At 44.3% G+C, this 21952-nt stretch overlaps 1 protein-coding gene across 13 annotated transcripts in view; it reads left to right on the top strand.

The window, feature by feature from the left end:
- LOC126526907 (transmembrane protein adipocyte-associated 1 homolog) overlaps nucleotides 1-21952 on the top strand; it is a 245480-nt gene that overhangs the window by 199764 nt on the left and 23764 nt on the right. Inside the window, exon 12 of one of the 13 annotated variants that reach the window (XM_055068411.2) lies at nucleotides 21494-21561. The exons of the other annotated variants lie outside the window; for them this stretch is intronic. Within the exon in view, the coding sequence (XP_054924386.1) occupies nucleotides 21494-21520 (27 nt within the window). The 3' untranslated portion in view covers nucleotides 21521-21561. The remainder of the gene's footprint in view (nucleotides 1-21493; nucleotides 21562-21952) is intronic. 13 annotated transcript variants of the gene reach the window in all.

The following is a 21952-nucleotide window of genomic DNA, read 5'->3' as shown; positions in this document are numbered from 1 at the left end:
TCTCCATGCACAATTTTGTCCCCTCTATATTTTAAGCATTACTTGCCCGGTCCCATATTACAATGCTCCTGTATATTCTTTATGCCGAGTTTGTTCTGAATGCCAGTACTTATGACACGAATGCAGCTTATCGTTCATTTGACCTTTCTCTGTCTTAGGTTCTGCTTCTTAATTCTTGTGTCTAGAACAGAGGTTCTCAAGCAGCTTGGTCACAGGAAACCCTGCTAAGTTCCATTAAGTGCCAAGGAAACCCCTCCCTCCCCCATTAGCGGCTAGGCGTAGCACGCAACATGTTTGGTGCCAATGGTAGTCTTGGGCATGCTACTTTGACAGTGATGTGCAACCCATGGGGTCCAAACTAGGCACAATCGTTATGAGTGATGACAAGACAGCATCACAACCAAGGCATGACAAGAAAAAATGTCAGTTTTCAGTGCTTATTGCACGGGGACACTTATACCACTTCACCAAAAGGGCTTAGAATTAGTGCCGACTCTACTTTGAGTAAGGTAAAACCTTGTTAATTTGAATTTCACGGGACCGAAAAAAAACCACAGAATTAACCGAATGTCGAAATATCGAGGGTATCAAGTAATCAATAAACAAGTGCTTACTACGGCAACACACTTTTATTTACTAAAGGAATCGGCAAATAACACGTCTATTTCACACAAGAGCAGTGCGGAAGCTGTAATTCTCGTCATCTCGTGACTGATTTACCCTTGCCACGGTGAAGCCCTCGCGACTTCCTTTGCAGTGCGACCACGTCTTCATCTGAGACACATTTTTCAGTACCGCGCACACATCCTGCTTATTTTTTCGCCAGTTTGCTGGTCGCCAACATATTGTCCGTCCGTTGCAATGTAGCCGGTACTCTTCATATTCGGCAGCTTTGCCTTGAGTCAAAGCGAAACCACTGTTTGCCACAACTGCTGTGGATGAAACCACGACCGCTGTCGACACAATTATGGATGGTAACCTTGTGGTTCTGAAGGCAGGCGGCCGACACGTGCACCATGTCAAAATGAAACTGCCATTTGCTACAAGTGCAGCAGAAACCATGGTCGCTATTGAAACGATCATGGATGGCGACTACTGTACACAGTTTTGAAGGCACGCGGCCGACACGTGCACCGAGTCAAATGAAACTACTGTTTGCTACAACTGCTGCGGACGAAACTGTGGTGGCTATTGACGTGATCATGGATGGCGACTACGCACTTATGAAGGCACGTGGCCAGCCGCTAATGCGGTGTTATGTGCGGCAATAAACGCAAGAATGAAGGCTTTAAGGACAGGGTTAGGCCCAAAGCGTTCCAGTATTGCTGTAAGTGACATATCACATACAATTTCCACTGATGACCATGGCGATGCGGATTCAGCTGCTTGTTTCGGTTGGAAGCTAGCGCCGTTTTTGCTCTGCTGCGTCAGGCACTTGCAGTGCACCGTGCTCATTGAGCTACTGTACTAAAATCAAAGGATGGAAGCTGCACCATGGCCGCTGGATTAAAAAAAAGGCACAGCCTCTCACTGGCCTAGCTAGGTCATCTGGCACCAGGGAGCCCATAGGTCTTCTGTCATACCCCCCCCTTGGGTGCAGTCAGGAAGGCAAGGATATAAAGAATTTCCGGGGAAGGGGGGTGATGTTTCAGCACCAGCACAGCTGCCTTAGACCCCCCCCCAACTAGGCCCTTCACTTTTGTTCCCAAAGATCGCTAATGTAGCAGGTATATAAGCTATTTTATTTTTTCACCAGATAACACAGGGTGCTGCACTGATAACTTGTGATAAGCGCACTTGCACATCTGCTACCAGACTGTAAGTCTTGGCAGCCAATACAGATGCAGCATCGTGGAAAATATGGCTCACAAGTAACAAAACTATTTTAATAAAGTTTAAATAATAAATATTTTAATAAAATATTTAAAATAAATAAATTTTATTTTACATTTTCTAAACTAAAATAAGATAAATAAATTTAATAAATGAAGTACCGCCAGAAGATTGGGAATGAAATAGAGCATGCTCCTCATCGGTTCGTGGCGTCACCATGCAAAAACGAGAACGGCGTGATGAAGCCCGTGCCAGCGAAAGCTTGCGCTACCGTTAGCCTGCACTCGCAATGGAGAATATAGAGATATCAACGTCACTGGTGCACTGTTTCATATTTCTTTCATTATTGCCTTACTGGGCTGCCCGCAGTGCCAAAGTACTCGAGACTCTAGCACTCAAGACGATTATGTAGATGGCAGCACCTCGGAGACCTGCTCCTGGATGACTTGTGGTATAGATGGCGCTGGATTGTGCGTAGGCACTTCTGGAGTTGGCAGATGTGACAAACAGGAGATCTTCCGTGCCACTTCGCCACGCACATATTTTTTTATTTGCCACAGTAGCGTATTGTGGTCACCACCTATAGTTAAGGTGGCGAAGGAATCGTCTGTTGTTGTCGGCCGCTGAACGAGACGCATTATTTACGTAGCTCATCAGAGCTTTGGCACAAGGTCGTGAGCTCAACGATGATGCATAGGTCCTTGGCCAGCAACATTTGAAAAGGAATCATCGTCAATGCATTTCAAGATGTGTTTAATCTTCTCTTTCTCAGTCATGGAAGGATTCAGGCGCTTACACAAGTCGATCACGTCTTCTATGTAGCTAGTAAAATTTTCTCCTTGCTGCTGTGCACGTCCGCGGAGGTGCTGTTCGGCGCAGGGTTTGCATACGGCGGGGTGGTCGAACACATCTGCGAAGCGTTTCTTGAATACACTTCATGTAGCAGAGTCGGACTTGTGGTTACGGTACCACAGGCTTGTGACATCTTTGAGATGAGACGAAACATTCTGTAGTTTCAACAGGTCATCCCACTTATATTGGCTGCTCATCTTTTCGAATGTCACCAACCAATCTTGCACATTGTGGTCATCTGTTCCACTAAAGAAGGGATGGTCGTGCTGGCACAGCGCACCAGTTACAAAAACCTGCAGGGATTGGGCAATGGCTTGCTGGGGGATTTCGTGAGGCATTGTTGGGGTGATTCGTAGCATCCGACTTCAGAGTTCCTGATTTTAATACCCCACACCTCCGCCACTTTGAAAGAGGGTTTATTAACTTTGGACGGCAGGTGGAAGAACCGCACGACAGGCACAGCAAAGAGAGTCTCAGCCCGCATCAACAGCTCGTGATCTGCGCTCACACCTCCCACCCAGACAGTGTCCCACTGCTGCATGCGTTGCTTCATCCAATTAAAAGATGATGTCATATCCGTTTATGAGGGCTTGATGGAGAACCTCTCTTGTCTCAAAGAGCAGTTGTTCATGGGTCTTGTGTTGTAAGGCTGACTGCAGACTCTGAAGGGCTGCCTTCGAGTCGCAAAAAAACGACCCACTTTCGAGGTTTGGCTTATACGATGTAATTAACAGCGGCACGTTGAGCAGCAAGTTCTGTTGCCGTAGAGGTCGTTATATGGAACACTTTGAACGTAATTATGATTTGTAAGGCCAGGATGATAACAGCACCTATGGAGCTGGTAGCTGAGGCAAATCCATCGGTGTAAATGTGTGTTCTTTGTTCATATGCCTTGTTCAGTAATGACAGCGTGAACTGACATAGAGCAACTGTTGAATGATCAGTCTTCTTTGTAATCATGAGGTGTACTCGTGGCTGTCATGGGCACCAGAGGGGTAACAGTGGTCTTGCTGCAGGTGTAAAGCCAAACGGAAGGTAGCCTTAATTAGTAAGATCTTGATGAGGGCTAGTTGGTTCATATTTAGAATTGAGGTTGAACAGCATGAATAAAACAAGGACACGAGAAAGGACATGCAGCGCTTGTCTGTGGTATTTGATTCCTCGTGTCCTTGTTTTATTCGTGCTATTCAACCTCAGTAGCCTTGACATGTTGCAACAAGTTTGGAAAATGTTGCTTAAGGTCTTTGTGCTGGCAAAGCGACAATATAGAGACTGGGTACATGACACAGATGTCGAATGTGTGCTCTGAGTTTGTCAATCATTATATATGTTGGAACCAAGTAGTCTCTAGTAAGCACGAGTGTTGCCTGAGTCGAGGCACATCGTGGTAGTCCAAGACATGTCCATAGAGCCTGGCCTTGCAGCCTTTCGAGTGTACGAATGTTTGTTTTACATGTGTTCGCCAAAACAGGCCAGCTGTACCATAAAAAGCCCAGAAACAGGGCTCTGTACAGCTGCAGCATGAACCATACCGACATGCCCCAGGTTTTTCTGCACAGGAACCGCATTATATGTACAATCAAAATTAGTCCCCGCTTCAGGTAGATGCAGTAGGGGCTCCATGAAAGGTCACTGTCAATAATCAAACCTAAGAAGCGGTGAGACTTCTTGTATTTGATAGCCTGGCCATTGAGAGAAACAGGGTACGGTTCCATGGGTTTGTGCGTAAACGCAATTAACCCACATTTTTCGTTGGGCACACTAAGGCCTTGCTTGCGAAAATATGAACTTGTTTGGGTGACTTCCCACTGAATTCTTGAAGACGAGTCACCGCAGAAGACCTACGACAAATATAATCAGTGTACATTGATAGGTGAATTGTCTTTGGTAATATCTCAGCGAGGCCAACCATACTTACCGTAAAAACCGGACTATAGGTCGGACCGGAATATAGGTCGATCGCCCAACTAACGAATTCTAAAAATGAAAAAAATATTTTTCAATGGCAAAAGTGCCGAAAGACACCCTTACCTTGAAACAAATGCGACTCATGCACAATAGTGACAGTATTTATTTAAATGCTGCTCGCATGTGCACCCGGCCAATTTTTAACAGTATCACGCGACCATCGACCCGCGTGCTTGTCAGCACCTTATTAACGGCGCTGAGCGGCGAAACAAACGAGATACGCGCACGTGTACACGTGCGCTTACTTTCGCTGTTTCGCCGCTCCGTGCCGTGATGATAAGGTGCTGACAAACACGCGGGTTGATGGTCGCGCGATACTGTTAAAAATTGGCCTGGTGTACAGTACGCAGAAGGGCATGAAGTGCGCAAGCGTTACTCCAAATCAGAGCAACACGTTTGATTAGAGCACTCCGAACTAGAGTCGTATGATGAGTGCTTCTCGCTGCCCAGTCCAGAGGTGCGTGCGATCTCTACCGCTTTCAAACGGATGCATTCGGCTGTCACAGGCAGCGATCTTACACGCAGCTCCCGGACGAACTCCACAACCTTGTCTTCCAGTTTTGCGGTCCGCTGCGGTCCGCCCACGAAATGACGTTTTCTGTTGGTTTGCTGCTTCTGTCTCCGCCAGTACCGAATGCTCTTTTCAGATACTCCAAATTCGCGCTGTGCCGCGAGGTTGCCGTGGGCTTCCGCGCACTCAATCGCCTTTTTCTTGAAGGCGACGGTGACTTGTCGTCGGCTTCCGCTCATTTTGAAATAAAATATAAAAAAGCAGCCTTTAACCAATTTAACTTTGTGACAATGTAAACGCAAATTGGCGGTGCCACAATGTCGCCACGACGCACTGCTGCTGATGGCGATGGCGCTTCTTTACTTCATCCGCCCATTGTTGCAAGACTTCCGCAGTTTTTCCGCCAATGTCCGGTATGTAAGACGAGGGTCAACTTTTCGCAATGGTTCTTTGAAAAAAAGTTCGACCTATATTCAGATTTTTACGGTAGGTTAAAAAGAATAGGACTCAATGCCCCACCCTGTTGGATGCCACCATGACGACAACAACAAAATGACAAAGAGACGGTTAGCTGCGACTATGAGACAGTGTTTTTATTCAGCACTGCAAAACTGATACAAAACTGATAAATGGAACACTGTATACATACTGATGGCACACAAACCCTGGTAGAACATGAGCGCAACGCATGAGTGCACCGCGCATGAAACATTTCGCTAAGGTGAGTAGTTTAGCGACCACTCAGCGAATAAAATTTTTTAGCCCACACATTTGTGCAATTATTACATAGGATGTTGATAAAGCTGCAGCTGACAATTCTGCGACACTAAACATCTGATACATCGGGTACCTAAGCTCTGGCTACCGGAGCATTCTTTACCATTTACGCCTAATAAAGCCGGAGAAAAAAAGGGTTCTTCAGACATATATGACCCTCCCCACCTGTCACCTGGCAACGCACCCTCCCCCCGCCTCCCCATTACTATGTCACTGTGTGGCCTGCTGAGTCAGGTGGGCTGCAATGGGAGCAAACGTGACAGCCATAGTTGCAATCTTGGCCGCTTGTGGGCTGAACGGCGCTAGAGTCGGATACAACTTAAGTCTGCAGTGAAGCTCCGCCCGTGCCCTCATTACTGCCAGCCACTGTTCCTCCGCAAGGCTGCAAATAGTTTGTGCTTCAGACTTTCCCTGTTACCTAAATAAGGCAGTAACCAGAAAAATACAATTACAAGTGTGCAATTTTATAAGTTTTCACTTATCCATTATAGCGGAACAATGAAAGTCTAATTCTTTATCGAATTGAAATGTAACGCTTGCATTGCAGCAACTATTTACTGTCAAGTTTCACCTCAGTTGGCAGTGAAGTCTCATGAGTAAAACGAGCTCATCAATGAAATGAACTGTACCGCAGACTTTTGAAGAGTGAAATGCTCAGACTCCATGCACTTTGTCCATGTCTGTTGCACACTTAATATCTTCGAACGATGAAAAGACTCTTCAAGGACATAAGACTCTCCAGCGGTATCAAGTATGATGCCATTTTGAAAAGGTCACATGACGACGATTTTGTTTGCTACTGTGATTGGCTGGCAGAGTAACACAACTCCACACGGTCTGTGTGCCTTGGTTGCCAACTTCCATGGGCAACGGCGTTCCAAGCATGTTCCTAACACATTTTCTATGCCGATCCCAGACAACAGTCCCCAACTGGTGGCGCTGCGGCGGATCCCACCATTTTCAATGCATGTGGCAGGCCTTAGCTCCTTTTTTTATCCAGTAGCCGTGGCTGTACCTTCCACAGTTTAACAGAAATAAGAGTAGTGGTGGCGTGAACTAAAGTATGCAACCAAGAGAGGGTACGGGCAAAATCAAAACTAATATCATCATCATTGTGCAGTGAGAAATATGACCGCTGCTGTGGCGGCTGGTGGGCATGGAGGAAAGAAAAAATGGCTGAGGTTTAACTCTTCTAAACCTAATCATCAGGTCTGCATGGTCTGCTTGGCTTGGTTTTGCAAAGACTACGCACACAGTGTTTCATTAAAGTTAGGCCACAGTCTTTCACACGCTGCCGAATGGGTTGTCCGTGAAGTCGCAGTGAAACCTGGCCATCACAGACGAGCTTGTTGCCAGCTGAAGGGTGTGGTTCGTCAAACGTTCTTTGTAGGCGCCGTTGCTTGCATCCAGGGCTTCGGCTCCTTCTCCTTGTTTTGTTCGTGTTGCTTAACGACGGCGGTGGTTGCAGTAGCTATGATTTTGGCACACTTCTGCACTTGGTAAGCTTGCCTGTAATGTGCTACTCTGGCACCCCTTTGCTCTGGTGTTTCAGCAGGTAACTTTGGCTTTATTTGAGATTTCGAGCCTGCCGTCTAGCTCTATGTACTGGATAATTGGATTTAGCCTGTTTGCGCTGAAGCACATGCACAGGTGGCCCAGCCTGCGCACCACCCATGGCGAGTCTAACAACCAAGTGCCGGTAAAGCAACCGTTAAAGGAGCATTTATAGACCAACGTACTTTATGTGTAGGCGAGTGTCACTTGACGCCGGGCGCATTGGAGTACGTTGGCCGTGTCCAGTTACGTTGGCTGTTTCAGTGTGTCGAACCATCGGTCGGAACTATAGACGCTGTTGTTCTCGCCAACGTGACGTAATGTTTGTGCACACTCACGCTACGTTGGACTATATTTAGCCTCTTAATCCTCACCTAATCGCGTGGTACTGCAGCGAAGAGGCTCAGACGAAGCACAGCTGTGGCGCCTCTCTGCAGCGGATACGTGGCACGATGTCACACCTGCCCCACTTGCGCTCCGGCGGCTCAAGGTCATTGTAACGTGATGGATGACCTTGAGAGACATAGCATAGTATAGCTTTCGCTCTAAAAGTTAGGAGGAAGCATCGTGCAGCAATATTGAAGCCAAACCTGTCGGCCCAACACGTGATCGCATGTCAAAGTGTGCGGTTGGTTTTAGTGTTCTCGCTCTGCAGGCAGAGCCACGGCAGAGCAGTCCAACAAGCGCGGATCGAATAAAAGCTACTGGCATAGCTACCAGCAAATCTCGGTTCTTGCTCCATGATGTCGACACTAGAGGTCACGTGTCAGGCCGTCACCGAGCAAAAGGACTGGCCTCACAGAATGTTCACTTGGCAAGGCTGGTTGCATGTGATGTAATGGTCTCTCCTTATCTTTTCCTTCCTCCATGTTGGTGGGGCTGGTCGCGCTTTTCACTCAGAGGTTTTGAGCGTTTTGTTACTGCTGTCGAGGCGATATTCATGGATACAATACTCTATCCTGACTACAGATATCTTTATGTAACCAGGCAACAAAGATGCCTCAACTGGCAAATAAACACTTCAAACAAGTAAGCTTACATTGTTTATTGTTAATGGTGAATGAAGCAGTACATCATCACAAATTTCATACAGGACAGGGCAAGGTTTTGACTGGTGTTGTAGAAATCGCAGGGCACTTTTTTTTGTTGTTGTTGGGTGCTTTTTTTTTTCATCACGATGATAGATTGGATTTTTTGCAAGTACTGCTCCGGGAAGGTACATGTAACCAACAAACAGAGGCCTCAGGAGAACACCTGAGGTTATAATAAGCCTGTCTCTAAAGCTATGTCGGACTGCTTGTTTTGCTTCCATTTCGCTAGCTCTGTGGCTCCCGCCTACCGATTTTTGCATGTTTTTGCAAAAGGACATTTATTTAACTCAAAGGGACTATTAAAAAAATTCTTTTGAAAAGTCACGGAGAGCAGCCTAGTGAAAGCCTGGCACGAGCGAAGATACTGCTTCAATAGAGTAGGCCCAGTCTCTGCTACGACTCCTACTGCTTCCTCAGGAAAATCAGTGATGCTTTTTTGAAGGTAGTGTACCGTAAGACGTGGCATGAGAAAGGCATTGCTGACTCGGGACGAGCACCGCAGGTGCGAGAAAGTTCATCTGATGTGCACCCAGCAACGAAAAAAGTGCCCCGTGACTTCTACAACACCAGTCTGCACATTGCCTAGGTCAGGTGGACTTAAGGCTGTCACTTGCTGAGTTTACAACATACAGAAACACAGATAGCCATCTATTTAATGGGGTTGAAAGCTGAAATTGAGTGGAGTTTTCTTGTCGTGTTCAGCTTGCCGCTAAAGCAAGGAGAACAAAGCTTCAGACAATATTTATGCTGGGCTACCCTTGTGTAGTAGTTGCGCACAGTGCTGCTTGACGTGTCTCATACTAAACATATATTGGCTGTGTTTGGCAATTTCAGCTGGATTAAGAAAAGAAACAAAAAGTGCTTGGTAAAGGTTTAGGATCACCAAGATAAGTGCAGGGGTTTCTATGTCCCATTCTTTTCATAACACATTGGCAAGAGGCACGTTGTATAGAGGAAACAGATGTGCTAAATTTTTAAGCACATATTGTCTGCTTTTAGTATTTCTGCTGCACAGTTAGTGTTCAGGTATGGCAGTAAAGACTTTGACACAAGTCAAGTACTCGTAGGAAAGCAAAGAACATTGTGGAGACAACAGTTCTTACTAGGATTCCTGCAAATATTGTGTGAATAAACCAGTACACTAAATAAACGTATAAGCAAACCCAATTAATGCTCACAGATCCCTGGAAAATGCAATTTAATGTTTCATGCTGAAAAAAAAAAATCATTCATAGTTTATGTATGCAAACAAGGCAAAGAGAGAGAGATAGATGGGGTGGGAAGGCAGGGAGGTTAGCCGGAGGAGATTCTGGTTTGCTACCCTCCTCTGGGGAAAGGTAAGGGGAAATGAAAGAGGGAAAGAATAGTGGAGAGAAAAATCAAAGGTATTAAAAATGAATAGAAGAGGTTGGGAACGTCAGTAAGAACTAGAATCTTTATAATAGGCCCCTCGAACGCAAAAGTTTCAAGAGTGCCTTGACTGTCTTGTGGTGTGACGACTGTATAGGTCAGCGTTCCAGGACTGTCTGCTACAAAAGCGGCTGGTCATCAAGACATGGCAGCTCAGTTGCGAGTGACTGCCTGTGTGTGTTGTATAGGGGACAATGGCAAAGGATGTGCTCGATAGTTTCTTCATTGCCACAGGGGTCACGTGCAGCACTATCTTCCCTTTTGATGCGGTAAGCAAAGGATTTTGTAACAGTGACACTGAACAAGGAGATGAAGACTCCAGTTGATCGTCCACTGTTGATTGGCTGAAGGTTAAGCCATGCTTACTATTCTTCGAGTATATTTCAAATACTTTTTGGGAGCATGCTGCACTCAGATTTGTCATCTGCTGTTTAAAGAGAACGAAAAATTGGTTTTAATGATTTTTCATAGTTGTGAAGTATGAAGTGTGCCGGTTGGATGAGCTTGTTTCTTCTAGCTATTTCTTATCTTACGGTGCAGGGCTAGCCTAGTTATTGATTTCGTGCTGACTGTACATGAACCATGTTAGAGTGACTGCCAGAAATTGTCAACATCAAGTATCATTTCCTCAAAATTGCATTGAGCGCTTTTGGTCGTTTTAATATTCTTTGCATTTTCATGTAACGAATTATCATTGTGAGGGAGCATGTGATGCTTGGTGGTAATGCCCGTCTCACTGATTTGCAAAGAGCAGGTGACAGAGTTTGTGCATTAGCAAGTAGGAGCACCTTGTTTCTGTTCTGGTCGTCATGATTATAATGACTAGAAAAGCAAGGAGTTCGTACTCAACATGTTACTTCTCCGTTTGTCATAGAAAGTAAGCTTGTATGTTAAATTTTAGCATTTCCACTCGGTATGATACAAAACATTGTGTAGACTGCTGCTTTCCTGATAGAGCTCACACCCCTCTGTCTGGTAAACTTGCAAACATTTCATGGTGAGGCACATAGTTCAAGAGGATCTGTTGTCATTACGTTGACCATTGAGCTTCTTATGGCTTAGTCTGGGCAGCTTGCAGACCAATAATCTCTCTTTTGTCCGTCTTCCTGAAAAGAGAAAAGATGAAACCATGACAAACATGCAAGCAAAAAACGAAGAAACAAAATTTAGTTCAATAAATGAACAAATCATGGTTCTAGGTGCAGTGTTCAGAAGCATACCTTGTGAGGATTCTAGCCCTTGATGTTACTTCCAGGGGTGACACATTCGCTGTTGACTTGTACATCTAAAGAAGTGAACAAATATGAGCAGCGTCTTGGAGATCGGAGTCAAAAAACAAACAAACTAAAAAAGCCTGAATTACTATGGTGCAAGTGGGATTGATTTTGTGATTCATGTCTAAGAGCAGTGCAAGAATGCTTCACGACAGAAAAGCACACACACACAACACTGTTTTGCATGTGCATTTCTTTCGATGGTGTCCTTGTGTGGGCTGTGCTTAGTCAAGTCTCAATTAGATAACAATTGTTTCTGCCAAATACTAGTAATAAACAATCATTTTATTATGTCTCAAATGCAATAATCTAACCTGGGTAGCCTCCAAAAATGGTATCGAGAGCAATGTCATCAACTCATGCCTAACCTTTGGCATAATGCAACTCATCAATGCACCCACATGTTCCAGCGATAATTCTTCTAATATTCAAGATCTTGCCTCTGAGCTCAACAGGGTATCAAAAATGACGTTTTTGCCAAGGCTCAGTGAGTAATCCATGCATCCTACTCCTGTTAACTTTTGCATCCCACAAAGATAATTAAAACAATAACATTGTACGATAAGGATAATAATTCTGCTATAAACTCTGAGTTCGAAGAATTTACTACTTTTCTTCTAACAGACTTTTCAAAGTGTTCAATCGATACTAACTGGTTACTCTTTCAAAACAAAATACTAGACCTGTTCACTAAGCATGTACCCAACATTATCGTAACCGAAAAGTCATCCCCATGGTTTAACGTCACATTGAAGCAACTGAACAATAAAAAGAAAAGGCGTTTTTGTTCCACAGAACACTCCAGTGACGCTTGTGCTTGGAGCAGCTAAAATGCCATAGAAAAAGAACTGAAAAAGTTTGCAAACAGAGAAAAATTTTCATTTTTTTTACAGACATTGCCTGCTATGTTATAATGTAACCCAGAAAAATTCTGCAACACCATTAACCCTAATAACTCCCAGACATTAGCATTGTGCGGCAAACAAAACCGTCCGATTCCAAATCATGAGGCCGCTGAACAGCGTAACCACTTTTTTTCTTCCATGTTTCCTGCCGAACCTGTCGACAACTTGCCTCCATTTCCTTATCTCAACCATACTGTGATCCCTGGCATCACATTTTGGCATCACACAACAGCATAGCAAAACTTATTGACTCGTTAAAACAAATCTTCATTTGGCGTGGACGGTATCAATGCGAAAATGTTGAAAAACACGAAATCAACTACTATTGTGATACTATGCCATATTTTCCAGCAGTCACTATCAACAGGAGTGGTACCAGTAGACTGGAAAGTAGGAAAGATTGTTCCAGTACCCAAAAAAGGTCCTCCATCTTCTTGCAGCAGTTATCGCCTTATTTCACTTACTAGTATTTGTTCTAAACTAATGGAGCATGTGATCTACTGAAACATTGCCATGTTCTTAGACTGCAATAGTTTCTTTCATTCTAGTCAACATGGCTTTCGCACAGGACTCTCATGTGATATCCAACTAGCTTTATTCTTAACAATATTAGTTCCAGCTTTTACTTAAACAGACCCGTCGATGCCCTCTTCTTAGACTTTGAAAAAGCATTCAACAAAGGTCTGCATTAACAGCCACTCCTAAAACTCTCGACTAAACATCAGCACATCTGCATACAATTGGATTCGCAGTTTTCTGGCCAATCGACAACAATTTGTCTTTGCTAACACCCACTCATCTAACCAATCCCCCGTAATCTCTGGTGTGCCACAAGGTACGGTACTTGAACCCCTAATTGTTCTCATTTATATTAATGACCTCCCAGCTAATATCTCTTCTACCATGCATCTATTTGCAGATGACTGCGTTGTATATCGTTCCATTAAAAAGAGCAGAGATAATAATCTTCAAAACAACCTCAACCTTATTGAGTCCTGGTGTAGCACATGGTTAATGCCTTAAACATAAAAAACTTCATTAACATCTTTACACCGCAGGCCACATTACCAGCCAGCACAACATATCATTTCCGGCTCCGTAATATTATCCACTGAATCTTATAAATATCTTGGCATAACATTTTCAAGCAATCTCTCCTGGTCAACCCACGTAACTAACATAGCTAACTCCGCAAATCATGCTTTGGGCTTTCTTCACAGGACTCGCTCCCCCATCAGTGAAACTAATAGCTTATCTTGCATTTGTTTGCCCTAAGTTAGAACATGCATGTGCTATTCGGGATCCTCATCAATATAACCTAACTAATGTTCTCGAATCAGTCCAAAATCGTGCAACTTGTTTTATTTACTCTGTGTATTCTTACCATTTCAGAGTTTCCGAGCTTAAAGCTCATGGTCACCTTACCAATCTTGAATTGTGAAGTCACATATCGAGGCTATGCCTTTATTACAAATTTTATAATACTCCGTTCAAAGTTCCAGCTATCTTACCAGTTCATCGCTTGTCCAGCCGCACAAGCCATCCCAGATTAATTGACCCTCCCCCAGCCCAAACTACCACTCACCTTCACTCCTTTTTTGTGATGACTGCATGGGACCGGGACTGGAACCATCTACGTACAATTACCATGCACCACTCCAATCCACATCAATTCAAGACGGCACTGGAATCATACTTTCACTGTAATTTAAACCCAACCCTCATGTAATACCGCACCAGGGGCCTTTGAGGTATAATAAATAAATAGATAAATGAACTGTGTCAGCGGAAGTACATTTGCTACTAATGTGCAGTGAATTTATCACGGTTTATCATTAATGCAGAAACAGCCAAAAGTATTCTTTATGCTGTACTCCATGTTAAAAATTTTAGCAATGCGGCAAAATAACAAGAGCCTCATTTAAATTGCCTTTGAACAGTAATAACATTACAATTATTATTTTTGACTTTAAGAAATAACTACAGGGATCTGTTTTATCCGCCTCACACGCAAAAAAAAAATTCAAAGTTGAAAATGCAAAACACTGCTTTTTTACTCACCAGTGCGCATACCCAGAGGCTGCAAAGTTAATCCGCTTTTGTGAGTAGTCTCCAAGCAGACTGTGCTTGGTTCCAGTGATTAATTTTTGCGCATGCTAGTACATTTTCTTTTTTTTTTTTCCAAGCAACACGTCATTATGCGTCCAGACATGGCAGATCACTAATGACGGAAGTCGTGCAGCCATTATGCCAGTGAAACGCTGCAGCTGATAGAATCACCATCGTTAAAAGAGACACTAAAGACAAATACTAAACACCATTCCAGAAACCTCGCAATGCTTGTTTCGTGCCAAGAAATGACTTTACGAGAAAATTGCATCTGAAGGGCCCGAATTCTTTTAACACAATTCAAATCTCCTGCCTCACAACTGGGGAGTGGTGACGTTGCATACACCATCACGGCTCTTTGTTGCTGTCAGTGAGTGAAATGGTCCCTGACCAACGGCAGTACGGTTTTTTGCTTGGAACACAAATGCACGGCCATAGAGAAACTCAACCAAGACAGAGCAGTGGATTTGCCATTGCAGCTGCTTTTGGTCAAGTGGCGGGGACCGTTCGGACGTCCCACGGCATCACATGGAAGTAGAATTCTATGCTACTTGCAGTTTGTGCAAGTTTCATGAGCTAGAAAAACCAGCGCAGCACTAGGCGATAATGAAACTACTGAAACTCAAATGCATGGCCGACGCAGAGTCGAGTGAAAACTAAACCTTTCGACCGCCTGCGTCGTTGTCAAGGGTAGCATCAATGAGATTTTTCTGAAAATCAAATACAACTGGCTAAGTAGCATTTTCTGTTGTCTTTTAATGCAATACAATGATGTTTTTATAATGCGTGGTTGAGTACTAGTGACAGAAGAGGAATGCCTTCGTCATCAGGCAAGCATTTGAATGTCCCAGCGGAGTCTCTAATCATGTCCTGCATTTACCTAATTTTGTCGATTGTGAGGGCTCTGTTTGCGGCTCTGTTTGCGAAAATATTGGCGTCTTAACCCCGAATGTAGAGATCTAACTTGGATCGTGCTCGGACTTGACTTGATGAAGTCGGCCCGAAGCAAGAGGCGGACTTCAATATGCCCAAGTTGGCTTTCGTGTTTCATAGATGCTCAAGCTCACTTGCTTCATCAAGTCAAGACTGTGTTTCAATGCAAAAGCAGGTTGCTCGTCTGTGTTCGAGGTTAACAATAAATTTATTAGCGTAAGGCACGTTGTACAGCAAAAAAGTATGTATCTTTCCAAATTTCTACCAGGGCATAAGTACTGAAGTATAGTTTGGGTAAATTTATTCCATCTGGCTACGTCCGCCGCTGCGATGGGCAGTGTTGCTTGCAGAAAGCACGCGTTCCCGGCTGGTTTAAGTGGTTTTCAAGTTTCGGTTTTCTGGCGCGCTTTTTGATTTGCAGGTTTCACCATTTTTTCAAGTCGGTGCTCCACTTTTAGGCGACAGTGTATTTGACTGCAAATAAATTTTAGTCACATTTATTTTGGTTTTAGCTTATTTTTAACTTGGAGGTCTTGTTGCGTGTTTGTATAACTGGCCGTAGAGAAGCGAACGAAATGGTTGGTTCGTATGGTGGTCTTTCAACGGCTTTTGTTCTCGATTGCCGCAAGGCATTCGTGTGCCGTCCGGGCCGGCAACCGGATACAAGAGGCCGAGACGAGGCATACGGTCGGTTTCTGAAGGAGCTCGCGCGTCCCTTTTCACCTATAGGCATTCCAGTAGGAAGGCGACGGCCCTTGTTCTGGTCGGGCTACGTGACTCTTTGAAGAAAAGGCCAACTTATTCGAACGCGCTAGGCCAGAGTCATAAACAAGAAAGAAAGAATGCAACATCTGCTGCGAACGAGGAGTACCGAGCGCCGTAGAGTCCCCTGTCCGGACCCATATGGGTGACAACAACCGATAAAAAACAATAAATAAATAAAATGACACATGCAAACGATTTGTCTACTTCGCATGGAGGGTTTGTCGAGAACAACGAGAGGGAGAGTGTGGCACAGTCGTAGACATCGCAAATTGGCAGCACGTGTCGCCTGCTAGGAAAATGTCGTCTGTTAGGAAAACAAGTTGTGGGGCTCGTGCGACAGCCGCGCACCGCATTTGGTACAAGATTGCTGTCCTGTCAACAGGCTTTGACGCTGAAATGTGGCACTCACGTACGCTCTCCTCCCAAGAGAATGCACCGCAACACAAGACGGCACCCCGTTTTACAGAAGACGAAAAGAGCCTGCTGACGACACTTGTGAACGACTACAAGCATATTGTGGAATGCAAGAAAACTGATGTCGCGCTGTTGACCAAGAAGAATCAGACATGGAAATAAATAGCAAAACACTATAATGCCAACCACGGGATTACGCTACGCAATCACCTGCAACTGAAGAAATGCTGAACCAACCAGAAGCAAAAGCAGAAAGAGGAAGCTGCGAAAGACAAGCGAGAGCGCCACAAAATTGGTAAGCGCACATGTTCTGCATGACTAGCTCATTCAGGCTACTTTTTATTATGCTCATGCGCATGTTTCGTATTCGGTGGATGAGTGCGCGACAGTTCGGCATGCTGAGCGTAAATGTGGTCGTGAGCGCTAATAACTGGTGATGGCATGTGTAGTCATTGGAGATGAGAAAATACGCTCGCAATCAATCCTTCCGCGACTGCGGGAAGCGCACCAGCATCGAGCGCAAGTGCTTCGCGATAAGCAGAGTCACCTTTCCAACTGCGCAGTACACTGTTGACTGAGGAATGCTGACCGGACCCACGGTAGCTGTTTGAAACGTGCCAGCGTCGTAAAACATTACAGCCATCAGCAACTGCAGCATGGGAGGCACACAGGCTGTTCTCTGTTGTCCCCACTTACCCTGATAGGCAACATAGCGAGAAGTCGCACGGCGTTCTTCATGAATCTGTAGCGACCAACGAATTGTTTGTCGTCGTACAGCTCCATCGGATTCCCTCGGTCACGTAGGGCGGGTCGCAGAATTTTCTGCAAGGGCTGCACCTCTGAAAATGCTGTATCCATGGCGTGGCAAGAAAACTCAAAAGCAGCCAACCTTCGCGCGACGTCCGTTTGGGAGGCTGCCATGTTGGAATAACACACGAAGTCAGTTTCAAGCTAGCCCGGGAGCAGACTTGAAACTTGAGCGGAGTTCGACGCAGCCAAGTCGTCCACAAGTCGTCTGCAAGGTCGAGCATGATTTAAGACACGTGGCGAAGCTGTCTTGAGACTGCCAGAAGTCAAGTTCGAGCCAAGTTAGATCTCTGCATTGCGGGGTAGAGATTCCCGAGCACTAACCTATCACTTTAGCTTGACTTAATATTTGCCTTTAGTGTCCCTTTAAACACATTACTTGGTGGTGGCTAATGAATCTTGCACGCGTAAATTGGCTGAGATATTAACGTTGGCTAATTAAAACAAACCTGTGTGTTGCTGCTGAAAGGAAACGACCACCGTGTTCACAAATATTACCGCCGTACAATTTGAATCGATAAGTGGCCCGGTCTGCAATTGATGCCAATGGGCTGCTGCTTATCTCACATCAATGAGGTCTTAAAACCTTCGTTCAAGTAATAAAGCACAGACTTTAATAACAGAAGCCTAATAAACACAATGGCCTACTTAGTTCGTACAAAAATGGCATGGTAACCACGTTTGTCGGTTATTATATGTACATTTATAGATAAAATATTTAGCCACATTGAGTGCCCCAGGAGAATAAATATGAATTAAAGTATGCGACCAAATTACAGTAGCTCCACTTACGTGCTTCATGCTGGAACGCGCCGGCATTGATTTTTCGCTCTCTGTGGCGAATGCTGGAACTTGAGTGTGCAGGGCCTGCTAAAATGAACTTGGTTACGCTGCTCTGCGCATTTATTTTTTTAATCCTTCGATGTATACGTCAGTGTGCATGCTAGCGGCACCTATCTACAAACGGCTCAAACGGGTCAAAACAGGTTGTAAGTTACGGCTTCCGAGATTTAAGTGGAAAAGCTTAGATGTGCTGCCCATCTTCGGAGGCTTTGTAGCTAAGAGCTGCTAGTGGATTTGTTGCACAGTTTGCTTTGTTTCTCTTACGCTCTCTGGTGTGCTTTTTGACACTTGGGCATGAGTAATTGCAGTTCCTTAGATCGAGCTCACGGAACCCTGTGGAGGGGCCTGCGGAACCCTTTGGTTCCATGGAATCCACTTAGATAGCTCATGGTCTAGAACCTCGATCAGTGTGAAGCAATAAAATTTTATTGTCTAGTCTTTGCTATAAGTGCAGTGGTTATTCTCCTGTTCTGTTTTATGAAGTTAACTAATAATGACAATAGTACATTTTTGAAAGGAGACATTTATTTCTGATAAAATTTTGTTGCTTATTTTCTCAATAAATATAGCTTAGTATACCTCCTTTCACTGAGAAAAGATACTGCAAATGACTTTTTTTTTAGCAAATCAAGTGTTCATGAACAATGGTCTCGTGAAGAATTCACCACATTGAGTTTTCCACTACAGTGTCCAAACAGTGACATGATTTTCATGAAATTTAGTTCCTGGAAGCTTTTTCAGGGTTTCATTGTGGAATGAAACCATAAGAAATCAAGCTTACAAATAACATTTTGTTTACAGTGCTTAGACGAAACGATCCAATAAGGATTTATTTTATTGATGCATGTGTTAGCAATAGTTAATCCTTAAATGTGTTATTTTCTAAATGTATTATCCATGCGACATCTGCTTTATGTCTAATGTAAGATTACTGCAAGGTCATTACTGCTCCAGGAACTGCCTTAGCAACAACAAAAAGAAAGTTTGATTCCAACCTTTTAGACTCTGTTGAAAGAAAACATTAGCTCAAAAAGCAGACAAGACCTTAGCACAATTTTCACTGTTTCTTTACATGGTAAAAAAGCTAGATTGCAGTGCCTGGCAAGCGGTGACAGAAAAAGTGTGCCATGCACCAAATGAAATCTTGCCAATTTCTACGCCTGTGTCGGAGTTTCGGGATTGCGACCACCTCTCGTAGCCTCCATTTCCACTGCGCACTATGTGTTGCAGATAAACACATAGATGCACTAGCTTATGTAAGGTCCACAGAAGTCACGTGACAGCTGCTCACAGGGAGCATAGCTGGCCTGCTCTGTCATACCTGTGACATGTATCATGGAAGAAGACCTTAAGTGGAAATTGAGTTGCCTTGTACATTTGGCAATGTGCTCATGTGACCGTTAGTGGGTGTTGTCCGAGAGGTTTTTTGACTGATGGTCACCTTTTCAGTACATGGTACAGAGTCGCTTGTTCCTATTCATAACATGTAAATTGCAAAATGACACACGGTGATGGAGCTTTGATTGTCATAAACACCTAGCTACAGCATCTCTGCCTCTCATGAGGCCTGCATAGGTACGCAACATGCCTGCCTTTTTATGTCTCCTGTGGTTGCTCACTTAGCTCACTCAAAGCTGTGTTGGTGCTCATCAGTGTAGAGAAATTTGTCAGCATCCAAGCCAACACCTTGTGTTCATTGTTCTAGGTGTGTGGCATACATGGTGCACATTTGCACGCAGATAGGCTTTGTCAGGCACTTGTCATGGCTATTTTATCGCAGCGCACAAAAAATTGAATGGGACCGACAGAGTAGATACCACAAAGCACTGACTGCAACTGGTTTATTGCCACTCAAAGCGCTTGTAAATATAATACAGTTATATAAGTATTATTAATTATTATTATAATATTATATAAATATAAGCACTCGCAGAAAAAGGAAAGCCAAGGCAAAACGTGAAGCCCTTCCTCGATAGTGGTGAAAGATCTCTTGGGATTGAAAGCCACATCACACATAAAACAAAAAGCAAAACTGCAATATGAATGAACTCGTGATGACCAAGTCACCACATGAACTGGTGCCTTTAAGACAACCGTTGTTCGGTCACTATGCCTAAGAAAAGGTGCTTTTGTCGTTTAACAACAGTGAAGGTGTGCTGACACAATGTTTTGATATTTCACCTGCTTCTACTGTTTCTCTCGGGGTCGTCTTGGCGCACCTGCGCAGATTTGTGGTCTGCTCAAAGAAAGGCCACCGTTCCTTACACCGCTTGCAGTCTCGACAATGTATATACGTAGCTGTCCCATCGCCTCACTGCTGCCTCTGCACACCTAGGTATACATTGCCGAGACTGCGAACAGTGTAAGGAACAGGGGCCTTTCTTTGAGCAGAGCACGATCCTGCGCAGGTGTACTAAGGTGACCACGAGAAAAGTAGTTGAAGCAGGCGAGATATCAAAGCTTAAAAAGAATTGTGTCAGCACACCTGTGTCTTTCCTTAGGCATAGTGACCCAATATTGGTTGTTTCAAGAGCACCAGTTCACGTAGTGACTTGGTCGGCAGATTTCATTCATAGTGCAGTTTTGCTTTTGTTTTGGTTTTATGTTCAACATAGCATTGATTCCCACTTCGTGTATCGCCTTGGCTTTGTTGTTTTTTCTGCACGTGCATATGCGTCCAATTGTATATTTACAAGCACTTTGCGTGGCAATAAATCCGTTGCAGTCAGTGCCTTGTGGTGTCTGCTCTGTCGGTCCTTGTAAAATTTTTGTGCGCTGTAATAAAATAGACATGCATAACCAACTAGCCTACCAGTTCGTCCTGAGCAAGTTCACTTCTGTGGGTTGGCTTGTTTCTTCTCGCTTCTATGGGAGCCAAAGAAAAGAGCACAATGCACGTCAGATTTCACCTGCACGCTGGTTTCATGAGCTTTCATGACCCACGCATTTAAAATGCAGCATGTCATGACATTGTCTCCTTACTGCTCCATGGCACAGGCCTCAGCTTGGTAATGCCTGTAAGGCACTATTTTCATCAGCATGCCATTTGCTGTGAGCATGTCGGTGAAGCAGTGCTACCAATTTTTCCATCAGATGATGCTTGCATTTCAGTATGGTAAGGCACTTTAGCTTCCATTTTTTTTTATTTGCAACTGATTTCTTTGCCTTTCTAGTGCAAGAATTGAAGCAGTGGCTCAGGGAAGTTCTTGCCCATGAGCCAACACTTTTTCTGTGATGAGTTGATAATGATTGGCAGCTCTTTTCTCTCATATAGTTCCTGGGTTGCATTTGGTTCCACATAGCAACTGTATAACAATGCCTTGTAGAGGTGCCAAAGGTTACTCGATTGCAAATATGCCTGTCGGCATAGGTGGCATGGCCAAGCAATGCATTTCAGCTCCTTGCATGCACGCTTACCCTAACACAGTGCATTGCATGCCCCTACAGCATGCCCCCCACTTTCTGTCCCTGTGAACCTGCATGGGATGCCTGCCGTCTTGGGGCACCGGTCAAACGTAAGTTCCTCTCCATTACCTTGGCTGTAATGAGGAGTGGCCTTACTGCACATTTCAGCAGTGACATCAGCTGTAAGAGTTCAGCTCACAATAATTTCCTTGCAGGGGCAGCAACGATGCTGTACCTTTTTCTTAAGTGTCCAATATAACATGTTTAACACTTCAAATTAACATAGTTCTGTGGTCTTCACCACATGGTTTTCCCTTGTAACAGCGCAGTCTCTATGGCATGCGTGATTACAGCTTCTTAAGGCGGCAAAACAAGCTGCAGGAACCCAAATATAATTTTCTCTCTGCCGTGTTTGGTTTTGAAAACAAAATTGGTCTTGAAGATGCTATCAAGTAGGGACATGCCAGATTGAAACGCATTGTACCATAAGAGTAGTCATTG

The sequence above is a fragment of the Dermacentor andersoni genome, chromosome 9 (assembly GCF_023375885.2).
Source record: "Dermacentor andersoni chromosome 9, qqDerAnde1_hic_scaffold, whole genome shotgun sequence".
In the NCBI taxonomy this organism is placed as follows: Eukaryota; Metazoa; Arthropoda; class Arachnida; order Ixodida; family Ixodidae; genus Dermacentor; species Dermacentor andersoni.
The sequence above is the reverse complement of the archived record's forward strand: the minus strand, read 5'-3'. Positions and strand labels throughout refer to the sequence as shown.